General features: G+C 48.1%; 2 protein-coding genes across 18 annotated transcripts in view; both read right to left on the bottom strand.

The window, feature by feature from the left end:
* Positions 1 to 520, bottom strand: part of FHAD1 (forkhead associated phosphopeptide binding domain 1) — a 126,776-nt gene extending 126,256 nt beyond the window's left edge. For all 15 annotated transcript variants that reach the window (XM_066375129.1, XM_066375130.1, XM_066375131.1 and 12 more), the window contains exon 1: positions 402 to 520. The gene's annotated coding sequence lies outside the window, so the exon portion shown is untranslated. The remainder of the gene's footprint in view (positions 1 to 401) is intronic.
* Positions 521 to 20,262: 19,742 nt separating this feature from the next.
* The window catches only part of TMEM51 (transmembrane protein 51), a 54,488-nt gene continuing 46,851 nt past the window's right edge, over positions 20,263 to 27,899 (bottom strand). For all 3 annotated transcript variants that reach the window (XM_066375127.1, XM_066375126.1, XM_066375128.1), the window contains exons 3-4: positions 23,442 to 23,978; positions 20,263 to 21,389 (exon numbers count right to left, since the gene is read on the bottom strand). In XM_066375127.1, coding sequence (XP_066231224.1) covers positions 20,981 to 21,389; positions 23,442 to 23,782 — 750 coding nt within the window. In that variant the 5' untranslated portion in view covers positions 23,783 to 23,978 and the 3' untranslated portion in view covers positions 20,263 to 20,980. The remainder of the gene's footprint in view (positions 21,390 to 23,441; positions 23,979 to 27,899) is intronic.

The following is a 27,899-nucleotide window of genomic DNA, read 5'->3' as shown; positions in this document are numbered from 1 at the left end:
GAGCTGTAGACGTTCCTCAAAGGAGAGGTCAGGTAAGGGGGATGTCTGACCACTGGGTGATGTAGTCTGTGAATCCGGAAAACCTGGGGGCGCCCCTCCTAATCTCAGCTGAAACCCACAGGACATCCGAGAGTTGGTGCCAAGGAGGGTCCTAAAGCTCCCGCGTGGGCTACCTCGGGGAGCGGGGTGGGGGCTGCACTTAGGTAGGAAGGGCTGGTGTTGGGACACTTTCTTTGAGGTTTGAGGTGCTCCTGGGGTCAGGTGTCTGGATTGGAGAGCGGCTGGAGTGGGGCCGGGTCCCTCCCCTGGTCCCTCCCCGCCACCTCAGTCCTTGACCTCGCAGGGGTGGCCCGTCCGGCCCCTAGGTCTCCGCCCGCCGTCTCCTCCCGTGCCGCACTCACCTGGCTGGAGGAAGAAGCCCAAGCTCCGTCCTCCGCCCAGAGCCCGGCGGGCTCGCGAGGCGCCAGGCCCGCTCCGGGGCGAGGCCTCTCGGCCGCGCTCCCGCCGAGTCTCCAGCCGGCGGCCCCGCACTCTGCACACCTGCCCCGCCTGTGTACGCGCGTCGCCATGGCAACGCCGCCAAGGCCGCCGAAAGTGAAGGGGCGTGGCCTGCGAGGGGCGGTGCGCTGGGCGTGCCCGCGTGGACTACCTGCGTGGAGTGCAGTACATCCTGCGGTCGAGGCATCTCCGATTTACCACTTTGGGCCCTCTGCCGCATTTCACTGATCGAGAGACTGGGGGCTCAGAATTCACAGAAGTGGCCCAAGCCTTTATAGCAAGGAGGGAGCGACTCAGGAATCCTTCCTACTACCCTTTAATCTAGGCTGGGTGCTTTGAGGAGGGGGTTGGGGGCAGTGGGCGATGGAGCTGAACCAGGAGAAACTTGGAGGTTAGCCCTGCCCTACCCAAATCCCCAGCCCTCCTTGTTGCAGATGACAAAATAGAGTAAGCTGGGGGGGGGGGGCACCACTTCTGAGGTTGGGAGCGGGGGTGGGGGGTGGGGGGGTGGGGGGTGGAGGGGAGGAATGAATAATTTTGAAAGAATGAGGGTTTCTTCCGAGTGCTGGGGAAAGGACATTCCTAAACCCACAACCCTACTGTGCCTGTCCTTCCCTGTCAGAACTGATGTTTATTCATTCATTTGTTCTTCATCTCTATAAACAACCCTTGAATCCCTGTAAGTGTGATGGTGGCCTCAGAGTTGACCTCGATCACCCATGGGCACTGCAGGGAAGTCTAACTCAAAAATGTCAGTGATGGCCCTAGCCAGTTGGCTCAGTGGTAGAGCGTCGGCCTGGCGTGCAGAAGTCCCGGGTTCGATTCCCGGCCAGGGCACACAGGAGAAGCGCCCATCTGCTTCTCCACCCCTCCCCCTCTCCTTCCTCTCTGTCTCTCTTTCCTCCCCTCTCTCAGCCGAGGCTCCATTGGAGCAAAGATGGCCTGGGCGCTGGGGATGGCTCCTTGGCCTCTGCCCCAGGCGCTGGAGTGACTCTGGTCTCAACAGAGCGACGCCCCGGAGGGGCAGAGCATCGCCCCCTGGTGGGCAGAGCTTCGCCCCTGGTGGGCGTGCCAGGTGGATCCCGGTCGGGCGCATGCGGGAGTCTGTCTGGCTGTCTCTCCCCGTTTCCAGCTTCAGAAAAAAAAAAAAAAAAAGTCAGTGATGATCATTATTTCTATTAAATCACTCCATTTTAGCCAGAAAATAAGGCTTTGCAGAGCTAGAAAATATGGCAGGATTTGACTCTGGGTGAGTGTGACAAGGAAAGTACCCCCTACCCGCCACCCAGGACTACAGGTGGCAGTTGTCACAACCACAGGACACACATGCTTTCCTTTATCGCTGCCCAGGCTGGGCTCCTGTCTGTCTTGAAGACCTGGCAGTGTTTGAGGCCAAGAGGGGAAAGAGGCTTAGGCCAAGGGGCAGCTGGGGCCTGCCACCAAGCTTGCCTGCCAGACACTGGGTTTCCTTCCTGTGAACCTCTGCCCCCATTAAACTTTATTCTGCCCCCTCCACCTTCTTTGATTGAGGCAAACACAGCCACTGTGCCCCTTTCCCAGACCTACCTGCTGGTTTTCTTGTTGCCCTTGCATTGGGACAGGAAATGCATGCTGGCCCCGCCCCGCCCGCCCCCCTCTCCACCGCTGGGAGAGGTAGGGAGGCTTGCCCATAGGGGTAGGAGAAAAGCAGAGAAATGGCGGGATGGGAACAAGGGAGAGAAAGCGCTAGAAGAGAGCAGGAGCAGCAGGAAGTAGCCGGGCTGTTGAGTCTGTTGAGTAGGGTGCCTGGGTGGGAGAGCAGAGGGCCCCCTGGAAGCCCTGCAGCTGCCAATAACCCGATCCAAAGGGCTTAGGAAATGCAGGTTTTTACACACGCGCGCACACACACACACACACACACACACACACACCAGGAAATAAATTCAAACCACGGAAAGAATAACTGGTAATGAGGCCTTCCACAGCTGGCCTCACCCCTCCGCCTGGCAGAAAAATGCGAACACACCCAGGGTTTTCTCAGAGGGACTCTTCTATTGCTGATTTGGGGGCATTCGTTTCTCTCGCAGATCAGTCTTTTTTTTTTTTTTTAATTGCAGACCAGCCTTCAATGTCAATTTCCCTTGGTACCTTGGGCTTTGCCACAGAGGTTGGTCCATTCCTTCTGTTTGAAAACTGCAGATGAAGAGTGCCGATCCCACCTTGGATGGGCCTGCTGTTTTGTTTTATGCTGTCTGGGCCCGGAGCTAAAGGGTAATTGGGAGCCATTGTCTGCGTCTCTTGGCATGCACACATGCCCATGTCTCTTGGGTATAGATGCTTGGGAGTAGAATTTCTGGGTCACAGAGGACACCTAGGGCCAGCTTTAGGAGATTCTGCCAAACACATCTCGGAAGCACTGGTACCAGGCGCCTCCCTCCGTGCGGCAGGAGATGCATGAACGCCCTGGTCAGAGCACACGCTTTTACATCAGCTCTTCCCCTTGGCACTCAGTAAAAATGTTTTTGATTACATGAATGAATTTAGGACCTGTAGTGTTAGTGTCCAAGACCTGGGCCTCGGTGTGAACTGAAATTGAGAGGAAACTCTGGTGTGCCTGAGCCCACGTGCGTGTGTCTGGGAAGAGGACCCAGAGTCGAAGCCAGATTTCTCCCCTACAAAGGTTAAGGGCCATTGTGATTGGATGCAGGGCTTTGTTATTTGATCGCCTAAAGAAACAGTGGATCCTGGGAAAGGAGGCAAGGGAACTGTGTACAAGGCCCCCCCAGAGAAGCCAGTGCTGACCTGGGGCAGCTCATATGCTGACACCTGGTTTGCTTTGACCTCTGACCCATTTGGCTCTTAAGCCCCATCTAGCAACTGCTGGGCCTCCTGGTAAAGCAAATTCCAGAAGTCCTTGGTGGCTCTGAGTTCTGTCAGTGGCAAGCCAACACGAACCCCACCTTTTGAGAAAGCCTCTTTCAATCCAAGAAAGGCTCCCAGTGTATCTGGTTTGAGATGACCTCATCCTTTGTCACCCTCTCTCTTGTTTTCTGGAGGCTTTGCAACGTCTTGCTTACCATCTGCATTCTTTTCTCATTTGAACAGTGCTCCTATTTTGAGCTTTATTCGGGGGTAGGGGGGACAGGTGGTCATTCCATCACATGCTTTTATCTTCCTATCCAACCTCTTACCTCTCTAGACATTTGTTCTCGGGTTTCCTCTGAGTCATTTCACTGGATCTAAATGTGTCCATTTTTTCCCTCCTTCCTCACTGTCCTTAACATAGACCTCTCTCTTTCCCAGAACAACTGTTCTTTTCTTCCCCACCCCTCACCCAAAGCCTCGTCTTTCACCATGTTTTCTGTCCTCTCCTAAGAGCTGATTGTTTTTTGGAAACTTAAGTCGCCAAGATCATCCCTTCTCATCTGAGTCTGAATTTGAATCACTGTCAAGAAGCAAGGGAGACGGGAATGCTGCTGGGTAATGAGGATCCTCCACAGAAGGGCTGAGTGCTCAAAGGGAGTGTGTGTGTGTGTGTGTGTGTGTGTGTGTGTGTGTGTGTGTGTGTGTGTGTGTGTTCACAGGGACCTGGGGATAGAGGGGGAGGTACATTCTTCTGCCTGAGGCAGGACTTGGTGCGGGAGCATGGTCAGGAAAGACACTTAAAAAAGGGAAGCATTTGACATTTGACCTGAATCATGAGGAGGAGTAGAATTTCAGGAGGTAGAGCAGGGAAGGAGAACTATGGTGGAAGGAAGGCACAGTGGGAAGAGAGGCAAGAAGACAGGTGCTAAGAGAAGCTAAGTACGGTGGTACAGACAGAGAAGGGAGGCTAGGCACTGAGAATGCAAACCGAATGGCCATGGTCAGCCTTCAGATATGTTTGTTTGGCAGTCAGACTTTGTAAAGAATTTTAATTAGTTGAAGGGATAGGCCCCTTTCTGTGACGTGACAGAGAAACTGATTCAAACTGGCCTCAGTGTGAAAACAAATTCACTGGTGACTATAAATTAAATCCCCAGAAGGAGCAGCTAGGTTCAGGCCCAAGTGATGCCATCAGAGCTTGGCCTTTCTCAAGCTCTCAGCAATGCTTTAACCAGGTCGGTCCAACCACAGACAGACAATCTGTATAACGGTCATAGAAAGGATGCCATAGCTCCAGCCCTTGCATCTTCCTTCTCAGTTTTAAACCCCTTAGGGAAGAGTGAGAGTCTTTTCTCTAAAGTTCCCCAAAAGGCCTCCTGCTTCTCATTTTCTCTGATTGGATCATAGGCCCATGCGTGAGTCCGTTATTGTGGAACAGGAGACTGCTGTGCTGCGATTGGCTGAACCTGAGTTACATGCCTATGCCTGCAGCCAGAGAAGGAGTCAACATCATCTCTCCATCTCCGAGAGACTGGACTGAGATGAGGAGAAAGGCGTGGTTTACAAAGGGTGATCATAACATCATGATACTTTAGAAGACAGGTAAATTGATATTTGGTTAACAGAAACTTCAGATGTCTACTAGAGCAGCCAACATGTACAGATCATTTTAATTGACATTAAAATCTGGATTTATGCCTTTTCTTGGGAACATCTGGTAACTCCTGGCTCTATTCTTGCACATAGATCAATAGTCTTCTAGGAGTGAGATGAGGCTGCCCTCTTTAGATACAGCCTATGTTCTACCGGCCTAAGGCACTGCTCACATCTCCTCTCTGGCTTCTGCAAACCCTGAGTTTTCACCCCCAGCTTAATTTGATTCTGTACACAAATCTGTTTCTCCCACCAGAATAGAAGTTTTAGAAGTGGGCCTGACCTGTGGTGGCGCAGTGGATAAAGCGTTGACCTGGAATGCTGAGGTCACCAGTTCAAAACCCTGGGCTTGCCTGGTCAAGGCACATATGGGAGTTGAAGCTTCCTGCTCCTCCCCCCCTTCTCTCTCTCTCTCTCTCTCTCAATCTCTCTCTCTCTCCTTTAAAATAAATAAATAAATAAAAATAATTTTTTAAAAAAAGAAGTTTTAGAAGTGTAGGGCTCAATTTGTTCTATCTCTGTTCCCACAAACAACTGAAGACAAATGCCTGGCCATTTATTAAAAAATTATTTATTGATTTGAGAGAGAGAGAGAAACATCAGTTTGTTGCTCCACTCATTCATGCATTCATTGGTTGATTCCTGTACGTGTCCTGATCAGGAATCAAACCTGCAACCTTGGTACATTGGGATGATGCTCTAACCAACTGAGCTACCCAATCAGGAGGATTGACTGGCCATATTTGATAATTTCATCCCTTGTTGATCATAAAATCATTCTTAAAAAAATATTTAAAGATTTTTAAAATTTATTCATTTTAGAGAGAAGGGAGAGGGAGAGGGAGAGGGAGAGGGAGAGAGAGAGAGAGAGAGAGAGAGAAACAGAGAAGTAGGAAGGAGCAGGAAGCATGAACTCCCATTTGTGTCTTGAAGACCAGGCAAGCCCAGGGTTTCAAACTGATGACCTCAACATTCCAGGTTGATGCTTTATCCACTGCACCACCACAGGTCAGGATAAAAAATATTTAATACATAGTGGTTTTAGAATCTGTATCTGATCATTTCAATGTTTGAAGCCCTTGGGCAGGGATCTCAATCTATTGATGGTTGTTTCTGCTTACTCTGGCACATACAGACTTGTTCCTCGGATGTTTGATAATTAGATTGCGATTTCATTTTTGGTTGACATTAACTGTGGGAATCCTGAGGGGTGCGCCTCCTGGCTGCTTTCCTCTGTCTCAGCTGGGTGCCAGGGATGCTAATAACTTGTGACCACTTGCATTTACTTCTTCAGGGTGGAGCTTTCCCCTTGAATGTCTGGAGTATAAATTTGAACTTCAGATCTATGTGGTTACAAATCCTCAGGGTGACAATCATCATTATCATTATTGTGGCCATTATTAATTTTTCCCTCCAGAACCACATTGAAAATAAACAAGTTGCTTCATAGGCTCCCTTTTCTGGCAGGAAAAGAAATAATATTTTTTAAAGTTCTCCCTGTCCTCTGATGTATAGCACCTTTGAGGGTGCTGGCTTAGTATGGGCATCTTAGACTGCGCTAGCTCAGTTTGCAAAGGTCCAGGGCCTTTTATCCTGTCCCTCCCATTTCCTGTCCCTCCCACTTCCTATACCTGTTAACTCCCCACATTTGGCAGAGGAGTTTATCCTCACATTTCCTTGATTTTCTCAAAGATATCTCTGAACTCTTGGTTTATTACAGTGGTCAGCAAACTCATTAGTCGACAGAGCCAAATATCAACAGTACCATGACTGAAATTTCTTTTGAGGGCCAGATTTTTAAAACTTAAACTATATAGTGATAGATACGTGAATTCCAAACTGCCCTTTTGCTGTTCCACTTGGCTGCCTGACCCCACCCTTAATTACCAGACAATCGCCCATGGGACAAAGGAACTCCAGGAAGCTGGTCAATCACCCCAATGAAGAGTATTCCAGAAAGGTGAACATACCAGCACACCCTTGCTCGAGGCTATCCCCAACCCTATAAAGTTTTACCTCAGTCTGTTTTCGGTGCTCTTCTCCCAGGGAGAAGTGCCCAGCAGGGTTCCTTTCTTCCTTTCAATAAAGCCTGTTAACTCTGGTCTTTCAGACTCCCATGGATTCCAACATATAGGTAGGTACATTCCTTATTGAGGTAGCGCCCACACGTGGTATTTTGTGGAAGACCCACACTCAAGGGGCCAAAGAGCCACATGTGGCTCACAAGCTGCGGTTTGCTGACCCACTGGAATTACAATCAGGATTCAGCCAAGGTTTACATATTACATTTGGTGTTTGCATCACTAAAATCTCATTTATTCTATAACAGCAAATACTGCCCCCATGCAACTTGCACGCGCGCACGTGCACACACACACACTCACCTTAATTTTCAGCCACTGATTTGTTGGAGAAACAGGAAGGGTCCTCCGTCTTGTGGAACAGTCACACCCTGATTTGTCTGATTGCTTCCTCATGGTTTGTTAACTGTTCCTCTCTTCTCCATGTTTCCTGTAAACTAATAGTTAGATCTAGAGGCCTGATTAGAGTCAAAGCCTTTTTGTTGTCAAGGACTTCATAGGCAGTCTGTGTGCTTCTGTCTGCGTCACACTGTGACACACTGAGATCAGGAGGAGCAGTGCTAATAGACTGAGCCATCCATTACAACCTCGTCCGCTTTTTATCCCCCAATAACTTTTTACTTTTATTTGTGGTAAAACACTATAACATAAATTTATCAACTTAACCATTTTTCTTTAGCAAGAGAGAGAAACAGACACAGAGACAGACAGGAAAGGAGAGAGATGAAAAGCATCAATTTGTAGTTGTGGCACCTTAGTTGTTCATTGGTTGCTTTCTCATATGTGCCTTGATGGGAGGGGCTGCAGTCAAACCAGTGACCCCTGACCCCATGCTTAAACCGGTGACCTCAGAGATTTGAACCTGGGTCCTCAGCGTCCTAGGTATGCTTTATCCACTGTGCCACCACCTGGTCAGGCCCATCTTAACCATTTTTAAGTGTACAGCTCAGTAGTGTTAATGCATTCACATTGTTGTGTAACCATCACCACCATCTCCAGAATATCTTCATCTTGTAAAACTGAAACTCTACCCCCATTATACGACTTCCCATTTCCCCTCCCCCACCCCCCGGCAGCCACCACTCTCCTGTCTGTCTGTCATATAAAGGGAATCACAAGTAGTTGTCTTTTTGTGATTTACTTATTTCACTCAGCACAGTGTCCTCAAGGTTCATCCAAGTTGTAGCGTGTGCCAACATTTCCTTCCTTTTCAAGGCTGAATAATATTCCATTGTATATATAAATACCACATTTTGTTTACTCATTCATCAACTTTTACCTAATTGTTTTAGTGTCCTTTGAGGGTCATTCCTTAGATCCATTATTTCCTTTGGGTTTTAGAGTCATGTTTTTCTGTCTTATTCCATTGGTAATTATTAGCCAGAATTCTTCTATAAGGAAGACTTTTTCTTCAACTGTTTGTTTATCATGCAACATAATTCGTTCAGGGAAGGCAGAATGAGTGATTGGTTCTTTCCTTTTATGTGTCAATATTCAAAGTAAGAAGCCACTGCCAAAGTAAGCTATCATTAGGAATCTTTGATTTAAAATATGTAGCTGTGTGTTAACCCATCGATGTCATTAATTGGTTGGATGCTCACACAATGCTGTGTCGGGGTTAACTCAGGTTGGCTCCCACGCCCTTTGTTTTTGCATGTGGGAACCATGCAGTATTGAATTATAACCATCCATGTTTGTATCGCATTTGTGTGGTCACTGGGCAGACATCTCTCTGGCTCAGTTTTTTTCCCCCATACAAGGAAGTTGGGCATAATGCATTCTAAAACCATTTCTGTTCAAAACTCCATGTTTTGTAGCATTTTCACATGTGGTTTTCTCATCTGATTCTCCTAGTCTCATGACCCAAAGCAGTTATCAACGGCTTCATTTTACCAAACATGGAAACTGCCACCCACGTGATACTATTTTTTCTACTTCTCTGTATTGCTCTCTCCTTCTGTAGACTTAAAGCTGTGGTTCACAATCAAAAATATTCTGTCCCCCCCAAGGACTTTTATTAAAATTTATTTTAAAATTATAGTTCACATACGATATGTTAGTTTCAGGTGTACAACATAGTGATTAGACATTTATATCTCTTAGGAAGTGATCAACCCAGGGGACATGTGACAGACAGTGTCTGGAGACATTTTTGATGGTCACACCTGGGAGAGACTATTGGCATCTGGTGATTTGAGGCCAGAGATGCTACTAATATCCCGTGATGCACTGGACGGCTCCCTCCACCCAATGTCAATGTTACCCAGCCCCAAATGTCAACAACACCAATGCTGACAAACTCTGACTTTTAATACATAGGGATAAAATCATATTCTTTTTAATTCAATGTTCATTCAACTAAAGGATGTATAGAAATGCATACATCTGAGAATTCCATTATACGTGAAGTAGGACGATGAGATCATCTGTTTTAACATAGCAATAGAACTTCACCATCTAATGTTCTCCTCCGACTGTTTCTGTAGCAGTCTTATTTCTGGCTCCTATGTGGCCCCTTGAGACCTTCCTATTACTGGCCTAAGGGAAGATTAATGGATGATTTTACTGCTTTGAAGTCAATGGGAAAATTTTAGGGCTTAAAAAAATTATTTTAAGCATGGGAGATGAATATCCAAGTGAAGTTTTCTCCTAAATAGCAGATTTTTTTTTGGCCCCAATTTCTCTTTGCCATTTTATTGATTGAATGGCTATTTTCAGCAGACTTAGCATTACCTTTTTCATTTAACTTTCAACTTTATTATGTATTGGTTTCAGGTGTTCAGCTTAACGGTTAGACAGTCAGTCACATAGTTTACCCCTCGGTATTTCCAGTAACCCAGAAGTGCCGTATATAGTTATGACAATATATATATATTTTCTTTTACAGAGACAGAGAGAGAGAGAGTCAGAGAGAGGGATAGACAGGGACAGACAGACAGGAACGGAGAGAGATGAGAAGCATCAATCATTAGTTTTTTGTTGCGCGTTGCAACACCTTAGTTGTTCATTGATTGCTTTCTCATATGTGCCTTGACTGTGGGCCTTCAGCAGACCGAGAACCCCCTTGCTTGAGCCAGCGACCTTGGGCTCAAGCTGGTGAGCTTTTGCTCAAACCAGATGAGCCCGTGTTCAAGCTGGCGACCTCGGGGTCTCGAACCTGGGTCTTCCGCAGCATCTCAGTTCGACACTTTACCCACTGCACCACCACCTGGTCAGGCAGTTATGACAATATTATTGAGTACATTTCCCATGCCGTACTTGTATCCCTGTGACAGCAGGACATTCTTCTGCTCACAACTTCTCCTGTAAGATGCACATCCCTGTGTCTTTTGCTGCATTTGTGCTGACTTCAAAGAACCCCGTTGGTGCTAACATAAATTCACCATTGGCAACTTGCTGGAATTGTGTGTCCTTTCCCATTCAGAGAAGTCCATTTGTGGACTGGGACTTTGAATCTAACTTAAAATGAATTTGTCAGAAAAAACAAAAAAAAATGCAGCTTTTTATTTTATTTTATTTTTGGCTCAACTTTGACAGAGGGAGGAATTAGGTAAGGGAGATGCATTTATTCACCTGTCTATATCAAATATTTAAAGAGTTGCTCTTCCAAACATATTCATAGCTTTGTCTTGTTTTATCCCCAAAGTAAAAGCTTGCTATCACATTAGTACATTATTTCTTCCTCTTATTTGTGTTTTGTTAAAGCAGACACTAACAATTTTTTTTAATTTTTTTAATTTTTTTATTTTTTGTATTTTTCTGAAGCTGGAAACGGGGAGAGACAGTCAGACAGACTCCCGCATGCGCCCGACCGGGATCCACCCGGCACGCCCACCAGGGTGCGATGCTCTGCCCCTCCGGGGAGTCACTCTGCCGCGACCAGAGCCACTCCAGCGCCTGGGGCAGAGGCCAAGGAGCCATCCCCAGCGCCGGGGCCATCTTTGCTCCAATGGAGCCTTGGCTGCGGGAGGGGAAGAGAGAGACAGAGAGGAAGGAGGGGGGGGGGTGGAGAAGCAAATGGGCGCCTCTCCTATGTGCCCTGGCCAGGAATCGAACCTGGGTCCCCCGCACGCCAGGCCGACGCTCTACCGCTGAGCCAACTGGCCAGGGCTACGCTAACGATTTTTCTTGACCGGACACAACTGTCAAGGATGTGCTCTGAACTAAGACATCTCCAGGATAAACACTGAGTGTTTTCTTGGGTTTAAAGTTCCCACACACCTCCCCCATTTTATACCGCAGTAAGCCCAGCTTATCTCTGAGCAGCATATTGTATTATTTGACACTATTTTTTTTCCTGAGAAGAGAAGCTTATATCCCAGGAAAGGTTTGTACCATAATTTTTGTTCCCCAAATTGTATCAATATTTTAGTTGTTTTATTTTGTTATACACCCTTCGTTAGCTCCAAGCATGCTTTCAAATAATAGAACATTTCTCAAAATCTCTTTGAGTTTGTAAGTACTACTCACCATTATCTTTCCCACATTCTTTATATTTCAGTTCATAAATTCCAGGCTTTAATGCAGGGTTGGGACTGGGGATGGAGAAAAAGAGAAAAGGAAGATAAATAAATCTGTTTTTACCATGCCATGGAGAATTAGATTCACAGTTCTGGTTTGGAGAGGGAAAACAAAACAGTCTTTGTAGAAATGACAGTTAAAAAAAAAAGTACCACTTTCTGGCTGATCTCCAAGGATGACGGTTTCCTGCTTCTTTTTGATGGAGCTGCCACAGGTGGCCAGGGTCTAGACCAAAGCCCTCTCCGCCCAAGAGAATGGGTCCTCCTCATTCTAGGGCAGGCTTTCTCAACCTTGGCACTACTGAGATTTGAGGCAGAATAACTCTTTGTGGTGTGGACTGTCCTACACATTGTGGGATGTGTAGCAGCATCCCTGCCCTAGTAGATGCCCCCTCTCACCACTGTGACATTGCCAAATACCCCCTGGGCAGCAAAAATCCATCCTGGTGGACAATCACAGATGGAAGGTGAAATGTCTTGTTGGAGTGGATGTTTAAGCAGCAGTGGCAGCTGAGAAGTTTGACCACATGTAGCATCTGTGGGCTGGTTGGTTGGTATCAGCATGTCAGCCATCTGACTGCCTTCCTCGAACTTGCAGATTTCTGGAGGGTCTGCTCTGCCCCTGGAGTGTTGGTGTCAATGAGACACACGTGGTAGGCAGCCCGGTTGGCTTGGAGCAAACTTTTGTGGCCAGGGGCTGCATTTTCAAGACCTCTGGTGTGGGTGTACGTGGGCTCTCTCCAGCAGATTATCTGGATAAATCTGTATCCACATACTGCGCGCTCTTTCTATGGCGTCCTCCCCTGTCTCTTGGTCAGCTTGCACCCCCCGACCGCTGTACTCAGTTGATCCCTGGAGAACCTGAGATCGATGCGCTGCAGCTGTCTGTCGCTTACCATCCCAGCTTCAGGCACTCCTGGACATCAGACACAGGGGAACGGCTTTCTCCTTTTGGCTCAATGTGAAAGCTGCTTCGGAAAGATCTGGAGGTGTCTCACAAACCACCATCCACACAGGTGGCAAGAACTTTGGGAAGCACGCGTATCACGTCATGAGGCTGTCACGAGGGGGTGCAGCCTTCCCATTAGAGACACAAATTTCCTTGCTGGGCAGTAGACCCTGCCAGGGCTGCAGTGGGTCTCAGAGCCGGAGGACCTCTGTGTCGCCGCCTGGCTCATCCTGGACCCATGGCCTTGGTTCTCTCTCTGGCTGTCTTGTGCTGGGACAAGTGGCTTGCCCTCACTGGTGTCTGTGATCTGAATGCCACACAACAAAGGAAGCTACGGGACAAATTCGTCCATGAGTGTAGGACTTCGGACAAGTCTCTTGCCTGCTCTTGGCGTGTTTCTACCCTGTTGAATTACCGAGTTTGGCTCACTCGCCACTCCCTGGAGTGTAATCCTTGAAAGCTGACCGTGCTTTGTGGGGAAAAACGTTCTGTAGCCAAAATGGTTTAGGAAATGCTGTGCTCTGCGGCAGCTGGAGATTGCTAACGTGCACAAGCATCTGAGACCAGACTTTCTGAAGCTCTCTGCTCCCAGACACCCATGGGGCTCCCTCGTTACTTTTCTCCAGCGTTCCTTCCCAGAGACTTTTCCTGATCTTCTTTCCCCCTGTTCTTTACTTGCCTCATTTTTTTTCACAGCACTTGTTTTCTGACATCACATTATATACAGTGTGTCCTTAAAGTCATGGTGCACTTTTGACAGATCACAGGAAAGCAACAAAAGATGATAGAAATGTGAAATCTGCACCAAATAAAAGGAAAACCCTCCCAGTTTCTGTAGGATGATGTGGCAGCATGTGCACATGCGCAGATGATGATGTAACACCATGTATACAGCGGAGCAGCCCACGGCCATGCCAGTCGAGATGTGGATGGTACAGAGGAAAGTTCAGTGTGTTCTGTGGCTCGCTAAATTCGAATCCGTGACCAAAATGCAACGTGAATATCTGCACGTTTATAACGAAGCGCCACCACATAGGAATAACATTACGTGGTGGGATAAGCAGTTGAAGGAAACCAGCAGTTTGGTGGGGAAACCCCGTTCTGGTAGGCCATCAGTCAGTGACAAGTCCGTAGAGGCTATACGGGATAGCTACCTAAGGAGCCCTAAAAAATCTGTGCGTGAGCCCACATCGAACTGCACTGAATAGGTATGAAGCTGGGAGAGTTTTCCTTTTATTTGGTGCAGATTTCACATTTCTATGGTCTTTTGTTGCTTTCCTGTGACTGGTCAAAAGTGCACCATGACTTTATGGACACACTGTATTTAGTTACTGGTTCACCACCTGTCTGTCCTCCTCCCCCCAGAATGTAGCCTCTGTGTTGGCAGGGACTTACTTGGTCCGTTTGTTTGCAGCTTCTCCCTAGCCCAGGGCACATAGCAGGTGCTCAGTTAAAATCTGTTGAATGACTAGACTTTGTTTAACGTGGGGATGTCCAAATGGATCTGATCAGGGGCCCTTTTCACTCCCATCCATTAAAGTCCCAGGGAACATGGGGACTCACCAGGAAAGAATGTCTCTAAAATCCTGAGAGCTGTAGTTCCTAAGATTCATTTTCCTAGTTGCAGACACTCGGTTCTGAATGCATCAACCATGCAGCATTAGACTGAAAATCAAACAAAACAGACTGACCGTCCACGCTCTGTGATGGGAATTGCCATCACGAGCCCTGGGCTACCAAGGCTTGCTCCAGGGTGGCCCCGGGGCTGCTCAGCTGGCCTGGATTCTGAGGCCCTGCTGCTGTCTCCCGGGAACTGGCTTTCTGTGAAGATCCCTCCCAAACTGCTCAGGGCACCTGGTGAATTTCCCAGAAATGAGTGGAAGGCCCACACTCTCTCGGAGAAGTGCTTGGGTCTTCAGGTTTCTCCCTCAGGAGACTGTGGTCTAGGCATAGCTGCCACATAGCCATCGCTTTCCCTGGGCCAGGTACCAGCTTAGGCACTGGTATTTTTCTCGGGTGCCCACCTCTACATCAGTAACCTCCATTTTGCTGGTGAAGCCATCCAGGCTCAGAGGGGTCAAATTACTTGCCCAAATCATAACCTCTAGGAAGAGGCCATGCTAGGATTAGAAGAACGTCCTCTCTGCTGGGAAGCCCGTGTCTCGCCCCCTGAGCTCACAGACAGAGTTGGGGCTGTCCTTTCCTAAGCCTGCACTTGAACAGGCAGCATGGTTTTTCCTGGGAGCTAAATGGTCCTTGTCAGGGCCCTTAAGGCAACACCCGAGCCCATTAATCCTCAGAACAGCTCTCTGTGTGCAGCCCTTCACAGCCTGGGGTCCATCGATCCATCCATTTCCAGTAGTACAGCCGAGTCCATTTTCAGCTCGCTGCACACTCGCAGATGATCTTGGCTTTGCCACCTCACGTGGTCCTCCAGAACCAGGTCGTCTCAGGACATTTGGCATCAAGTAACAGAAACCCACTCCAACTTGTCTGGCAAGGATGCGACTCTGCTGAAAGTGGCTTGGGGCATCCTGTAGGGGGTGTGGCCAGGCTAAGGAGGACAGGGACCAGGAGAGGCAAAGCAGCTGATCTCTCTACCTCTTTCTGCACAGGGCTGTTTCCTCCATGACCCTCGGCTTCACCCCTCTCTTCTTGCAGACCAGCTTTCTCTGTGCACATAGCTCCCCTGTGGCTTTCAAGTTTATCATACCCTATTCCAATAGCCAGTCCAAAATGACCATGGCATTGTCACCCAAGGCCACGGGACCTGCTTTGGGAAACACTGCCCAAGCAAGAGTCCTTCCCTGTTGGGAGCCGATCCACTAATGCTAGCTAACTAGGTCACAGCAGGAGAAGATCCACAACTGCTGATTGACAAAGTCACAGCAAAAGAAGATCGATGGCTACTGGTTGATAGAGTCACCGCAGTGAAGACCAACAGCTGCGGGTTGACAAAGTCACCGCAAAGGAAAGGCACAATGACACTTCCCCCTTTAATCTTTTAAATTAATCTGGCCTTATATCTCCCCTTTCCTGGGTGTGTGCTATTATTTATGGCACAGGGATAATAGTACTGTGCTTTCCCTGTAGATTCGTAGTAATTTCTTTGGAAATGAGACAGAAGGTGTAAGTTCCACAGAAAAGCCTGTAAGCCCCTTGAACTGGGTTCATAAACATAAGAGGCTGGCCATGATATCCCTCATAAAGGGTTACGTTTGTAGGAGAATTTCTTATTATTAATCATGTTAGAAAGAATAAAGTTAGTGTATGAATATAGTAAATGAATAAAGTTTAACTAGACATTAGAATCTTAGGTAAGGTGTAGTGGAGTGGCCTGTTGCGTGGCCTTGGATAGGAGTGCAGCTGGCTAGTAAAGAAATGTTTTGTTAAAAGACTTGTTTTGTCACTGAAGGCAGTTGCTGGGCTTTTCTCAGTAAAACATTCTCATGAGATTTTTGTATCTTCCAAGAATAAGGAGAGGAAAGTGGTGGGATTCATAGCAGCAATAGCAATTAATGCCTTCTGATATTATGTTGCTACTAGCTATCTTGCAGGTGCATTCTATGTATCTTTAAGTAAAAGTTACTCTTAATACTATGTTAGTTTCTTAAATAGCAAGCCTTTTGTAGTCTTATGAAAAAAGAATTAGGACACTACATAAACTCAAGGCTATTTGCCTGAGCAAGCGGTGGTCCTTTGCTAGTCCTTGATGATTTTGTCTGCTATCTCTCTCTGCGCCCTTGACTCACAACAACAGTAAAATAGAGTTATTAATTAGTACTAATCTTTTAGAAGTCTGTACCGATATTGTTATTACTATTCAAGTTATTGTATAACTGTACTTTGAATAACTTACCACCTGACTTGTAGCTTATAGATATGAATTAACTGTTATCTAGAAATATGTAACCATAGTGAAACTAAAACAATAATGTATTCAAAATACCATGTGATTGTAACTTAGTGTGTGTGCATAAAAAGTAAAGTTAGACCAGCCATTGGCAGAGATGCCTGGCAGTAAATGCTAACCAGAGAATAAAGAGAAAGAAAAGAATCCGGCTCTCTCACTCAATTTCGCCGACACTGTCTCTTCCTGTGGGACCCCTGGATTCCCCCTCGGGGCTGGACCCCGGCACTTCCCAAACAGAGCAGGATTTCTGCCTCACTGCTGTGTCCCCAGAGGCTAGAACAGTGCCTAGTATATAACAGGAGCCAATACACATTCGTGGATGCATCTAGCCGGTTTAGCTGCACGCATACCGGGCTGCACTCTGTACTGCAGTCAGTCATTATTGTCATTACCTCAGTCATCTGCTTGCAGCTTCCCTTCCCTGGAACTGTAACCAGTCTGAGAAAAGTGAAAATCAAAACTGAGAGCAGGTGGGGTGTCCACTATGGGCCCAGCACCATCGACGACGCAAAGGCAGTGCCTGCCTTCAAGGGCTTCGGCTAAATTCAGGGGCGAAGCTGAAAAGGGGAATTTGTTGGGAGGACACAGCAACTCTTGTGGAACCCAAGGGCTGAAGTACAGCTGGGATACCCAAAGGACAGGACCAAGGACCAGAAAGTCATCAGCAGACAGCCATCTCTGAGGTCTCATTGTTCATGTCTGCTTCTTTCAGCAGTTTGCTCCATTCTCTCTCTGCAGAGCAGGGTCCACTGCTTCATTCAGCTGTGGCCCATTGTGATGACCCCCAAACAGCCCCCTCATCTCTGAGACCACATCATCCAATAACATCTCCATTCATCCCAGGACCAATTCCTGGGAGAGAAGGTCCTAGCCCAGCTCAGCTTCTGATTGGTTGCCCTGGGTCAGGTGGACACATACTTCAGGTCCAGTCAGCTGTGACCAGAGAGGGTGTTGGTCACATGACACCAAACATGGCCGCTGAGATTCTACGTTTTGGTGGATGAGAGTGTTTGGTGGGCATTTTTCTCTGCTCTTTCAAAGCCCTGGGCCATTTAGGGCTCAAGAACAGTTGAGTGGCTTCTTAAATTCTCTCCCACATCTCTGTCCTCTTTTTTTTTTTTTTAAGCTGAGAAGCAGGGAGGCAGAGAGACAGACTCCTGCATGTGCCCCAACCAGGATCCACCTGGCAAGCCCTTTATGGGGCGAATCTCTGTCCATCTGTGGCACTACTCCATTGCTCAGCAACAGACCTATTTTAGCACAGGTCATGGAGCCTTTCTCAGGGCCCCTTGGCCAACTTGCTTCCAACTGAGCCATGGCTGTGGGAGAAGAGATAGAGAGAGATAGAGAGAAGGGAGAGAGAGTGGGAGAGGGGCAGAAAATCAGATAGTCACTTCTTCTATGTGCCCTGACTGGGAATCAAACCCGGGACATCCCCAAGCTGGGCCAATGCTCTACTACTGAGCCAACCAGCCAGGGCCCCCTGTCCTCATAAGAACAAAAATGTGATGCAGCCTTGACTGGGTAGCTCAGTTGGTTAGAACGACATCCCGATACATCAAGGCTGCAGGTTCTATCCCCAGTCAGGGCACCTAAACAAGTCAACCGATGAATGCATGAATAAGTGGAACAACAGATTGATGTTTCTCTCTCTCTCTCTCTCTCTCTCTCTCTCTCTCAAATCAATAAAAATTTTTAAAAAATGTGATGCAGAAGAAAGGGCTAGGGTCTTCTGGATTTTACTGTTATAACTTTTTTTTTTTGTAGTCAACAGATGGAACCCTGGTAGGTCTGAACCAAGGAGCAAACAGGACGGAAACTTGAGGTGAAGACGACCCTGCTTTTTAAAGTTAAAACAGGTAGTTTTAACTTAATACTGCAGATGAATTCCTTGCCTCTCTAGGCACAACTCAGGACTCCTGCCTGTAGCTAACGTTCCCAGCTAACATTCTCTCTGCTTTTGTTTTAGACCGCGGCAAACCCATGCCAGATTATTTTATATGCTAGTTATCCATTATTTACTCTGAATGTGAATTTTCTACTCGATCATTTGCACACATACAAAACAAATAGGGTCCTCCATGCTATTTCCACAGTATTCCTGCCTGTAGCAAGAGCCAGGAAGTGGTCAGGTCAAAGAGGGCTGGTCTCTAAGACTGAGCCCTGAGTTGGTTTCCTAAGGCTACTGTAACAAATCCCCACAAATTTTATGGGTGGCCTGAAACAACAGAAACTTATTTTCTCCCAGATCTGGGGGCCAGACCAACAATGAGCAGAGCACCAGCTGGGCCGAAATCAAGGTTTTCAGCTGGGCTGAGCTCTCTTGGACACTCTAGGGAAGAATTCATCCTGGCCTCTTCCAGGTCTGGTGGCTTCTGGCCTTCCTTGACCTAGAGCTGCATCACTTTGATCTCTGGTCACCTCCATGGTCACGTGACCTCCTTCTCTTCTATGTATGTGATCTCCCGTCTCTCACTTACAGGTACATCTGGGGATGACACGTAGTGCCCACCCGGATAGTCCAGTATCTTTTTTCATCTCAAAATCCTTAACTGAGCCACATCTGCAAACCTTCACCATGTTCTCAGGTGCCTGATATCTCTGGGGGCCACCGTTCTGCCCACTCAAGCCTCAAAACTCTCTTTCTCCCAAGGAGGGTCTAGGTTAGGCAGTCATCCCCAAAAGATGTCAACCAGAGGCCAGGTTGAGAGTTCTTTGAAAAAGCTGTTTCTCAGCTCACTGGGAGCCTTGCTGTTCTCCTCTCCTTTTTTTTCCCATCAGGAAGAAGCATAAAGAATAACTGAAGAAAAGGTCCAGCCAGAGATACAGAGAGCCACAGGGCAGCCCAGTAGAGAGCTGGGACCAGAGCAGCCTCCGGTGTCCCATGCCAGCAAGCGGATCCCCGCAGCTCCCTTTTTTATAGGTGATTTGCATCAGGAAAGTGAAAGGCTGGAACTTTAGGGACTGCTGCCACTCCCAAGATAAGAAGGCGATTCACTTCCTAACTGCTGTCACTTCCCTCCCACAGGAGTTCTTAGGAAACACCGAGGGGCTAAGAATTTATACTTCCAACCAAGCTCCCAGCCTTGCGGACTCCCAACAGGCCCGCTCCATGCTTACCAAATACTAGAAGGCGCCTTTGGACTCGGGTGTGTCTTCCCAGACTCTCACTCCATGGCCACGTCTCTGACCCCAGACATCCCCATGCCTCTCAGCAATCTGCGATCCTCTGGGCGTTTCTCATCAGTTGAACTGCTCTTCTGGACCCCACAGGGAGTCACTCTGTCATCTCCATGATGACATACTCCCCCACCCTCTGATCACACAGCCCGCCAGCTCCGGGGGCCAACAGGAGGTGCAGAGCTCCCGCGTGGGCCAGATCCCGGGGAGAGAAATGTAGGAAGAATGTTTAGATAAGTAGAGACCTGCTGTCTATGCACCAGAACTCTCTGTTGGGCTTGACGGCGACAGCTCTTGGGGAACACATTCAACCTCTGAAAAAGCTCTTTAATTGTGGTGCACAGTAGAGAGTTTAAGCATTCACACCCTGAAGCCAGACCGGCCTGGTTTCAAATCCCAGCCCCACCACTTACTATTGGCGTGGCATGGGGCACTTTCACCTGAGCCTCCGCAAGCTGACCTACCAAGTGGGTACAGATGAAACGGGACAGCACATGTGGAGAGCTCAGCACGGCGCCTGGCACAGAATAAGTGTTGGTACCAATCAGCTGTTATTATCATTGATGCTGCTCCGTAAGCAAGTCAGTATTGGAAGAGCTGCTCAAATAACTCAGCACCCACACGTACTACATATAAAATATTTTATTATAAAAAGCTCAGGTGCACGGCATTTTAAAAGGAACAGAACACCCCATCGAGCTTTCCTTCCCTGCCGTCCCACAGGGGAGACTAGTGACGTGTACCGGTTAAGACTACGATCGTTAGCATCATTGTCTTGGGCTCTCAAAGAAGCAATGGCGCCCGGGGCTCTGGGAACCCCACCTGGGCCTCACCCCCTACATAGTCATCCAAACATTTGTTTGGCTTCATTCACAAAACGGCTGGCTCCTTTCTACTGTATTTCCTACCCATGGTTCAGGACTCCAGTGAAGAAAGCAGAGGTCTAACTTGTTTTCTTTTGGGAACAAAACAGTCTTAGTGAAAGCAGAACAAAACCACAGTCTAAACCAGTTGCTCGGTGGCCTTTCCCAGGCGGAAAGAGGCTGCGGTCATCATGATTCAGTTGAGGGAAGACGATGGGGAAGATGCCCACACCGCCCCTGGATGGGGTCCACAGCTTCATGAGATCCGAGATGGTGTCTCTTTCCAATGTGCCCGCTACAGGAGCTTCTGTGGATGTGAGTCACCCCAGACTCACGGGACTCCCCAACCCACACCCCCATCCAGAACTGCCCAGTACCCATCTGTGCCCTCGCTTCTCAACTGTGGCTGGAGTGGCTTCACTGGGGTCTGTTGGTGCGGAGGGTGAGTGACAGGAGGGAACAGCATCAGAGAGGGGCTGTCAGTCAGGTGGCCGGGCGTTGGGGGCCTTCTCCTGGACTTCGTCATACTGTGGAGGGGGAGTCAACGGCTCGATGGAGGGAAGAGAGACGTTTTTGTCCGGGAGGTTGATCCTAAAGTCTTTGAGGTGAAGTTTTTCGGATTTAATCCTTCGAACTTTCAGTGGCTTCAGGCGTTTAGCCAACTTGGAGTTCTGCCTGTCGGGTGGGTTTGCTGGGCCGCCCTCCACGTCGGCCCTGATTGTCGTGGGGCTGGTCTCATCCAGCCCCGTCAAGGACTCGTAGGAGGGGAGAGAGATGCTCATTCGTGGGCTCCGGTCGGGTTCCCGCGCCCCCGAGACGTTTGTGTTCATCACCTCCTCATAACTGGGGACGTAGTACCTTGAGGAAGTCTCCTCTTCTTCCTCCTGGCTGCAAAACAACGAGCACAGACAGGGAGTATTAGTCACTTAAAACCATCGGAAGATGGACTCTAACATCCTGTGTTGGCACTGGGCCCATAGACACCAGCCTTGTAAACAACAAACGGGTCCAAAAAGTAATAAAAGCTAATAATTCATCTGTTTGCTCTGAGCCAGGCAGTGTTCTAAACACTGAACCCATATGAACCGATTTCATCTTCCTAAGGACACTATGAGTTAGGTACTATTATTATAGCCATTTTATAGATGGAGAAACTGATACGTTGAGGTTACATGACTCAGCCATACCTCGGGAAGCAAAAGGGTGGGAACTGAACACCACATTCTCAACACTTATTACAACACTGTATTATCCACGTGTTCATACCCCCTTGTCTCTGAGTCTCACACTTAACAAGGCAAGAGAGCTATTCTGATGCCCAGCTCGTGCTTTGGCCAAAGGCAACATAAACATGCATAAAATAGCAACAAACAAAATGGTTGTTACCCAGGTAGAGAAGAAATATCTATCTGAATGTAAAATTTACATGTATTTCACATTAAACTGAGATGTTATCTTCCAGGTGCACCACAAGACTCAAAGGACAGGTCAGGTCCTTAGCCTTATTTTCATTTGACTGTTAAAATAAAACCCCCAAAAGCAGGGTATATTTTTTACCCATTTTTAGGGAGCAATGCCAACAGCCATTTTCCGGGACCCTACACTTGAACCTGTGGGGTGATAATAACCAACCTCAGAAACCTTGTTGTTTGTCTACACTTCTTCTCAGCCCCTGTAGGAATGCACGGCTAGAGTGAGGAGTTACGGGTGAGTGATCTTCCTTCCTTGTTCTTTTCTCTATTTCCCAAGTTTTCTAGCATATGCATGGCGGTGTTTTAGTGTCAGAAAACTGGTTTAATTTTTCCAAAAAGAAAACAACTCCCTCGCACTATAAAGATAAGAGATACTAATAGAAAATTCGAACGTGGAAAAAATAAACCCACCCCAAGTCCTTCCACCCAGAGAGAACCACTGTTAACATTCTGCTGCATGCCTTCCCAGATCCTTTCCTAATCCCACAGCCACCATATTGGATGCGATTAGGACCCTGACCAGAGATGGTGAGTTACAGCCTACTTTCCTCAATGTGGTGGATACGTTCCCACATTAGTAAGTACAGCTCAGCAACGACTGCACAGAAGGTCACTGAAGGGCATGTCATGACTTAGTTGATTGATGGATATTTAGGTTGTTTCTCAGTTTTCGTTATTCTAAGCAATGCTCAGATAAACATATAAACTCTTGCACTCGTGTGACTGTCTCCTAAGGATTAGCTCTTCGGAACAGAATCAATAGGCACACACATCTTGAATACTGCCTCTTATTGTGAAAATTCCCCTTCAGAAAGGTTATGTTCCCATTGGGCTCCCTCCAGCACCAGGGATGTCGATCTTGGCCAACACAAGAGGCAAGGGATAATGACACCTTTGTGTTTGCATTTCGTGACTAATGACGTTGAACATCCATTGTCTGGACGTCTCTGAAATGCTTGTTTGTATCCTTTGTCCATTTTCCTATTGGCGTGTTCATCTTTCCTATTCATTTACAGGGGCTCTTCTTTATAATTGGGACATCAGCCTTTATCATATGTTCCCTAGTACATCACTGATCTTTGAAAGCTGTTGGTGGCGTTTTTGATCAAATAGAATACTGCTTCCTAACCTTTTCCACTTGAAGCCGATAGCGACAGCACGTGGGGGTGAATAATGGACAAGCAACTAGTCTGCAGACCTCTGGCCACCCCAGCCCCCATGCCGCTTCCCTGGGGGGTGTCAGCATCTTGGTACACCTCTCTCCGCTCATACCACAATTATCTGGGAAACTCTGGGACAGAAGTATGAAGTGATTTGTAAAAGGATAAGCTGTTTTACAGAGGCTTAGTGGGAGAGAGTGGGAAAGCAAAGATTCCTAGACTAAAATGTTGTCATCATTGAACCCTGTGAGTGTGCGTGCGTGAGTGCGTGTCCATGGTCGGTCTGGGGTGGGTCGGGCCGTCCTTACCTGTCCTCCTCCTGGACATGTGGCTCAATGCCCGGCGGGTGCTGGATGTGCGCCATCTCCTCGCTCTGCCGCTGTTTCCTCTTGTCCCGGATGCTCAGGCAGATGGACAGCAGCAGCAGCATGACACCGGCCCCGACTAGCACGTAGGCCACGGAGAACGTCTTGCTCTTGAGAATGCCGCTGCCTATGTCCGTCTTGTTGTTCCCCTGAGCAGTCGGCTTCTCGGCGGTGCTGAACCCGGGTACCAGGTTCCACATGGCCATGATGACCCCGAGGACCAGCATCCCCAGGCCGATGGCGGTCAGTGCGTAGTGCGAGCCGTTGGCCTTGGACTGGGCCATCAGGCCAGCAGGAGCAGGGCACAGCCCGGTTCAAAGAAAGAAAATAAATAAGAAGCAGCCGCCGCCGCCACCACCACCACCACCACAAAAACCCCTAAGTGCACTGAACAGGATCCTTGCGCCGCACTAAAAAAACAGCAGCCGGACTCTCAGGCAAACAGGAGGCATCCCGTGTGGACAGCTGTGGCCGGGAGGTCTGAAAGGGAAGCAGAAAGAGGAGAGAGGAAAATCAGCTAGACTCATGACGCTTTTGCAAACCCAGCGGCCGCGCTCTTGAAGGAGTTTCAGAAGCAGCTCTGAGCCACGGGCTCCGGCTGGGCTCGCCTTTGATGCATTCCAGATGTCTTACGTGCGACTCCTTCTGTGAGCCTGCAGAAGGAAGGCTGATCCGCCTACACCCACCCGAAAAGGAAAAGCCAAACCTTTCCCTGCAGGCAGCCAGCAAGGTCAAGGCTCCAGGTCATTAAAACATTTCTGCGGAATTTAATGAAGGGCGGTCACGTTTCAGACATCACTGGGTACGTGAGAGGTATAAATGTTGGCATGCGTGAGCCCTGATCAATAATTATATAATGGAATCGCCTAGGCGACAGGCATCAGTCAATGACATGACCCAGTCTGGAGAGCCGACTGCGGTCTTCCCCACTCTCAGTGGCTCCCTGCGGCTGAAAAGCCAGGCTGTTTAGAATGAGGGTCACGGCTAACCTGGTCCTGCCTCTCCCATTCATCTCTCCCCTCGCCCTTCTCTGCATACCCACCTCCAGTATTTCTGCAGATCTGTGGTCACCCCAGCTCAGCTGCCCCTTTGTGTGCTCCTGTGAGCCCCTAGCAACTCTACTGTGGCAAGTCTCTCTCTTCCTGTGACCATATCTTCCTCACCCTTGTGCCTGCAACGCAGCAGGGACTTAAACACTGTCTGTTGAGTCAAATGAATGACATGAAGAGAGGCCACATGAAGCCAGCCTGCAAGACACACTATCTTCAACCACATGGAGTTTTCTGATTCTTAAAGGGACAGAAGCTTGCACAGTCCTCATCCTAGCTGCTGTGCTCACTGGAAGAGAAACCTCCATTCCTTGAAGCAGCTCAGAGACTTCAGGCTAAAGGGAACAGCCGGCCATCCTGGGACTCTATAACCGCTTGTTGGCTGGACAAGTGAGCCACATGCACAAGTCACCTGAAGGTTTAGCCTAGAACACTCGCAGGGGCCAAGGAGGACAAGCAAGGCCCCCTGATGACCACTCCCCACTACGTTATTCCTGCCACAGCAGCCTCTGTAGAACAGCAGAAGTTTACAGATGTTTAGATGGGCAAGGTCCTCTTTTCAATCCTGCATTCTTTCCGATCTCCCCAAAAGGACAGCGAACCAGGCTGCTTGAAATCCGACCCTTCGGAGGTATTTTCTCATTAAACAATGGGCTTAATCTGAAGCTGACCACTTTGTTAGGAAATACTCTAAAAATATTTGGGAGAACATCCTTTATCAGCTTGCAGTCTCTTCCTTTTGTTTTTTCTTTCTCGTGCATCTGCTAAGCAGTGTTATAGGTATTAGAAAAACACTGGTGAGCGAGTTAAGGGGCAGTGGGGCTTCCAGGCCAGCAGCGGAACTGTCTACGAGGAATAACGAGGAAGTGGGAGGAAAGCACGAGGCCTGTGCCGTCCGTCAGGCTGCTGGTGTCCTGACTTGGGTTGGAGGGTATGTGGAAAGTCTCTGCAAGACGCAAGTCCCACTGCCTGTACCCCACACATGCTACATTGTGTGTATCTGTGTATCATACATGTGTACATATGTGCATACGCGTGCATGTGTACAGGCATATGAACCTCTGTGTGTGTGTGCGCACGCATGGGCACAACTGGGCTTGTGTGTGACATGCAGGGCACAGGGTCCCACTGCAGACAGTTGGAGTGGGACCAGCTGGGAACGTCTACCATAAGCACAAGAGCTTTTGTTTTGCACAGTACCACTCCCGGCCAGCGAAGGGGAGGATGTGGGCTCTGGCAGCCCCAGAAACGCCTGGGCTGTGCCAAATGGATCTGAGTCGCGGTGAGGGCTCACTGGTGGAGAGGTGCAGTCAGAGGCTCATGCTAGAAGCAGGAGATGAAACAGCCACGGACTAAGCACCCACTAAGGCCCCGGGAGTTGGGCCTTGTACCTGGGAGGCTGATGGTGTGTTTATTAAACCAGTGATTGGGGCCACTTTAACCATCGCCTCTCATTAATTCTCTATTCAAGCATTGCCTTATTTGGTCAGTGAGTAAAACGGGCCCCAGAGGTGAAAATGCCAGGACTCACACATTTTTGGCTTGTTAAATTGCCAACGATGGAAAATAGAAGCCTGACCCATGGTGGCGCAATGGATAAAGTGTCAACCTGGAACACTGAGGTCACTGGTTCAAAACCCCAGGCTTACCCGGTCAAGGCACGTAGGAGAAGCAACTACTATAAGTTGATGCTTCTCGCTCTGCGTCCCCCCACATTCTCACTCTCTCCTCTCCAAAAAAACAAAAACAAAAACAAAAAAAGTTGAAGTCTTTGGGTGGTAGAAAGGGTGTCAAGAGGGACAAATACAAGATGACAGAAAATGATTTGACTTTGGGTGATGGGTATACAACATAAGCAACAGTTCAAATGCAATAGAAATATTTACCGGAAACCTATGTATTCTTATTGATCAATGTCACTGGGTTAAAGTTCATTTTCTAAATGAAATTTTAAAAAAGTTTAAAAAGAATTAAGAAAAATAAAAAGATGGTGATGCCCAGTGTGAGTGAGGGTGTTGGGATGGGCAACTTCATACGAGTTTTCTGGGTGGCAAATTTTGGCATTTAAGAATCAAAAGTTTCAACAATGTTTCCAGTCTTTGGTACTGTCATTCCAACTTCTCAGAATAATATGCAAGTCAAGGATGCTCATCACAGCTTGAGGGTGGTAAGAAGCTAGAAAACACTTAAAACAGTCAATAATCTGGGCCTGGTGAAATAAAATATGGCCTATGCACTTATTCAATTATGGTCTCAAGGCAGCTGACAATACATTTCAAAGACAAGCAGCAAGGTTAAACTAATGGTATGCTCAGTGCAATGCTAATGAAAAAACTTTCTATACACAGACATGTATATTTGAATATAAAAGAAAAAAGACTGGACAATCCTACTCATGTTAAAAGAGAACATATTTTCACATATAGAAATGTGTGTAAAAATCCCAGACAGAGGGGCACATTCCAAATTTATAACGATGGCTTCTGGGGCAGGGGGCTTGGGAAGTGTACCGCCTTTCTCTCTATTTCTGTATTTCGAATTGTTTTACAGTCAGGGTGTGTTGCTGCAAGGCCACACTGCTTAGTGGGGAAGTGTGAACTCGGGAGCCAGGCTGCCGGTGCTCAGCTCCTCACATCGTTCCTTCTGGGCTGTGTGACCTTGGACAGGTCACTTAATCCCTGTGCCTTGATGCTCACAACTGTAAAATGGAGATAAAGCTCCCTAGCACTCACTCCTTTGGGGGGGGGGGGAGTTGTAAGTAAAAGCACCCAAAACAGAATGTAACCAGCACATAACAAGTTCTTATAGAAAAGTCTGCTATTAAATATTTAAAGCTGGGCCCTGGCCGGTTGGCTCAGTGGTAGAGCATCGGCCTGGCGTGCAGGAGTCCCGGGTTCAATTCCCGGCCAGGAGAGGCGCCCACCTGCTTTTCCACCCCTCCCCTTCTCCTTCCTCTCTGTCTCTCTCTTCCCCTCCCGCAGCCAAGGCTCCACTGGAACAAAGTTGGCCCGGGTGCTGAGGATGGCTCTATGGCCTCTGCTTCAAGCGCTAGGATGACTCTGGTTGCAACAGAGCAAAGCCCCAGATGGGCAGGGCATCACCCCTGGTGGGCATGCCAGCTGGTGGGCATGCTGGGTGGATCCTGGTCGGGCGCATGAGGGAGTCTGTCTGACTGCCTCCCTGTTTCCAACTTCAGAAAAAAAAAAATTTAAAGCCTGTGTTCAGAATGGGGTGAGATCACCCACAAAGGGGAAAACTTGATTCTCGGGGTGTGATAATCTTTAGCATGAGAGTGGTTTATGGCCCTCCACGGTCCATAAACAGAGCATCTCTGTGATAATGAAATTTCATG

Source organism: Saccopteryx leptura, chromosome 3 (genome assembly GCF_036850995.1).
Source record: "Saccopteryx leptura isolate mSacLep1 chromosome 3, mSacLep1_pri_phased_curated, whole genome shotgun sequence".
Classification (NCBI taxonomy): domain Eukaryota; kingdom Metazoa; phylum Chordata; class Mammalia; order Chiroptera; family Emballonuridae; genus Saccopteryx; species Saccopteryx leptura.
This window is presented reverse-complemented; position numbering and strand designations above follow the sequence as displayed.